Below are 3,080 nucleotides of genomic sequence, written 5' to 3'. Positions count from 1 at the left end.
CATTAATTTAATAAACAACATTAAGCATTAATTTTACCTGTACCCAATGATTCTCGTTAACAAATCCAATTGCTAGTAAAGACTGCCCAAAGGTCTCTTTCGATGGTGATTTGTTTAGCGGGAAAAATGTCATATTCAGATTACGAGACAACGACACCAATATGACATTATATAGTGTTGCTATCACGTAACCCAAGTCTGGTAAAGACATCCACTTATCTTTTCCTTGAGCACCCAATTTTGATATTTTCAATGAGTTCCGCACTGATTCAACATTGTCATCAAAAACATTAGAATAAACATCTTTATGTAGACCAATCTCTTTATCCAATTGTGATCGAACTAAAGCCCAAGATTCTTCGGTCCAACCTAGCAATGCTGCAATTGCACGAAACCCACAATTTCCATCAGCCACAACATCTACTATGTCCTCAATATACGGACGTATATAAGTAGGAAATTGTGTCTTAAAAGAATGTTGAGATGATTGAGATTGTTGCCTTGCAGAACGTTGAGATGATTGAGATGGTTGCCTTGCCTTTGCAGATTCTTGAGAGGCATCAACATACTCCCAATATGAAGGATCACGAGGAGTATCAAATTCTTTTTTCTTTTTACCAGCTCCTTTGGTTCTCACTTTCTCTGGTGGTGCAAGTATTGATGTGGTATGTGGAAATACAACTTCACGCACCTTTGCCTTGAATATCCTTTGACTTATAATATCGTGTGTCTTCATGTACGCTTTCATTGCTTCCAACTCTTCAGAAAAGTCATAATCTGATAAAGATTCTTCATCCTCTAATTCATGTGCAATGCTTAACTGTTTCCAAAAATCATGAATGCTATCTAAAGGGATAGCATTACCATTTATCTGCAACTTAGCCAACTCACAAGCACATGGTAATCCATGAGTTGTTCTAATTGAACAACCACATTCTGTTTTGTTAGTGCCTACAATCTTCACCCTTTCCAACTGGTTATCAATTAATTTCATACACTTTCTTGATACACAGTGATGTAGATTTTGAAAAAATTGTGAATTATACCCGTGCTCAACATCCTTGATGGTTTTCTGAAAAGAAGACTGAATGATACATATTTGGTTCTTCAACATCATATTCACTGCATCCCAGCTTTTACACAAATCACCAAAACTAGTTTGAAGCATGTTTTTCAATCTCCAATGAGCAGACTCAACTCTACAAATAAATTAAATAACACAAATTAAAACAAATCACATAAACTAGTAAATCATGTTTGCTAAAACAACACAATTCATATTTTAAAAATACCTGTTAGATGTTGTGTTCCCCAAATGCATCACTCTATTGGTCCAAACGTTGACAAACCTTTCTTTGTAAGGTGTTAACCATGAATCTTTCACATAATCAACAAAAAGAATAATATCGGCACACAATATCTCAAATTGTTGCAAATGATGATCATACTCTTCCACACTAGTCGAATAGACAATCTTTTTCCATAAATCCATTACTTCTTCTTGTCTATCCTTTTTGACATATTGTTTGCATCTTGCCCCAACATTTTTTTCAATATGAAAACGACATAGCAAATGTATTGAAGTAGGAAACACAACACTAATCGCATTCATCATGGCAAGATCTCTATCAGTCACAATAACTTTAGAAATCAAAGACTCAGATTTGAACAACATTCGTACCTTCTCAAATGCCCAGATGAAGTTATCTTGTCGCTCTTTTTCCAAATAAGCAAACCCAACTGAAAATGTCAAACTAGTAGAAGTGACACCGACTATTTCAAGTAATGGCAACCGATATCTGTTTGTTTTGTATGTGCTATCACATATCAAAACAAAATGAAATGTGTTTAACAACTTTATACAGTCAGGATGCGTCCAAAAAATATCTCTCAAAATATCAGAATTTTCCCGTCTTCTTGTCCAATGCACATAATTTTCTTGTTGTATTAACTTCAACAGATGCTGCATTTCTGTGTACGGACCTCTCAATGATGATCGATAAGTACTCCTTGCTTTATATATTTGACTGGGAATAGTGACATTGGTTTTATTTCTCACTTTCAAAGCATTTAGAATGAATCTGGGTGCAAGCTTATACTTTGTCATATCATTGACAAATTTCCTCTCTTCTTCGTTTAAACGCCCCAAATAGGAATGACCGGTTACAGTATCAAGTAATTCATGATTGTGTGTCCCACAACGAACACTAATTTTCCATCCTTCACCGCCACTTAATGGTACACATCTGAGAGTAAATGGACAGTTTTCCTTATGAGAGCAAGTTACTGATTTTTTTGATTCTGATTTATATCTTCCACCTCTTTCGCATCCCAAAATCAATTTGTCTTTTCTTCCCCTAATTCCGTTTGCTTTATCTGATCGAATGGTAACAATTAAAATTCCATTTTGTCTTCCAATCGCTTTTGCCCATTCAAATACAGCTTCTCGAGAAGAAAATACCTGCAAAATATGTTTCAAATAAAAATTAACCATATAACTATAAGAAATATTTAATCGGTGATGATTCATCAGTAGTTATAATAATACCTGATCAGTGGTGAATTTTTCTGTAGTATCTATAACATTTTTTGAAGCAGATACTTCAACTCTGCTCATACCTAATTTCAAAATTAGTAACAAATTTAATTAAATATAATATTTTAAATATTTAATTTAAAAAACATTTAAAAATAATTTATAACATAAATATTGAATTTAAAAAAATAATAAAACACATTTCGAAACTTTATCTAAATGAAAAGTTCGAGTGATTCTTACATTTCGAAAGTTTGTGAAAAATGAAACTTTCGAAGAACAAAATGCATTTCGAAACTTTGGTGAAAAAGCAAACTTCCGAAGTAGAAAATGCATTTCGAAGATTCGTATGTTTCGAAACTACATTTCGAAGGTTTCATCAAAAGCCAAATGTTCGAAGCATAACTCTATTTCGAAACTTTCAAATGCAAGCAAAGTTTCGAATACTGTCTATTTCGAAAATTTGGCATTTATCCAAAGTTTCGAAATTTTGTCTTTTTTTTAAATAAACTGCATTTCGAAGGTTTTAAAATAGCAAAATTTT

The 3,080-nt window shown here is 33.1% G+C and overlaps 1 protein-coding gene across 1 annotated transcript; it reads right to left on the bottom strand.

The window, feature by feature from the left end:
* Positions 1–7: 7 nt before the first annotated feature.
* Positions 8–2,567, bottom strand: LOC140920695 (uncharacterized). The gene is made up of 2 exons (XM_073369507.1): positions 1,293–2,567; positions 8–1,199 (listed from the first exon to the last, which is right to left on the bottom strand). Exons 1-2 carry the CDS (start codon positions 2,528–2,530, stop codon positions 8–10), a joined length of 2,430 nt encoding a protein of 809 aa, XP_073225608.1. The 5' UTR covers positions 2,531–2,567.
* Positions 2,568–3,080: the final 513 nt, after the last annotated feature.

Source organism: Cicer arietinum, chromosome 1 (genome assembly GCF_000331145.2).
Source record: "Cicer arietinum cultivar CDC Frontier isolate Library 1 chromosome 1, Cicar.CDCFrontier_v2.0, whole genome shotgun sequence".
NCBI lineage: Eukaryota > Viridiplantae > Streptophyta > Magnoliopsida > Fabales > Fabaceae > Cicer > Cicer arietinum.
Note: the sequence above shows the minus strand (reverse complement) of the source record. Positions and strands in the feature narration are given on the sequence as shown.

Bases quoted from the DNA above. Each gene is read 5' to 3' on its own strand.
- LOC140920695 (XM_073369507.1), bottom strand. From the start codon at position 2,530: ATGAATCATCACCGATTAAATATTTCTTATAGTTATATGGTTAATTTT. The intron at 1,200-1,292 runs GTATTTTTAAAA...ATTTATTTGTAG, and splicing joins GGGAACACAACATCTAACAG to AGTTGAGTCTGCTCATTGGA.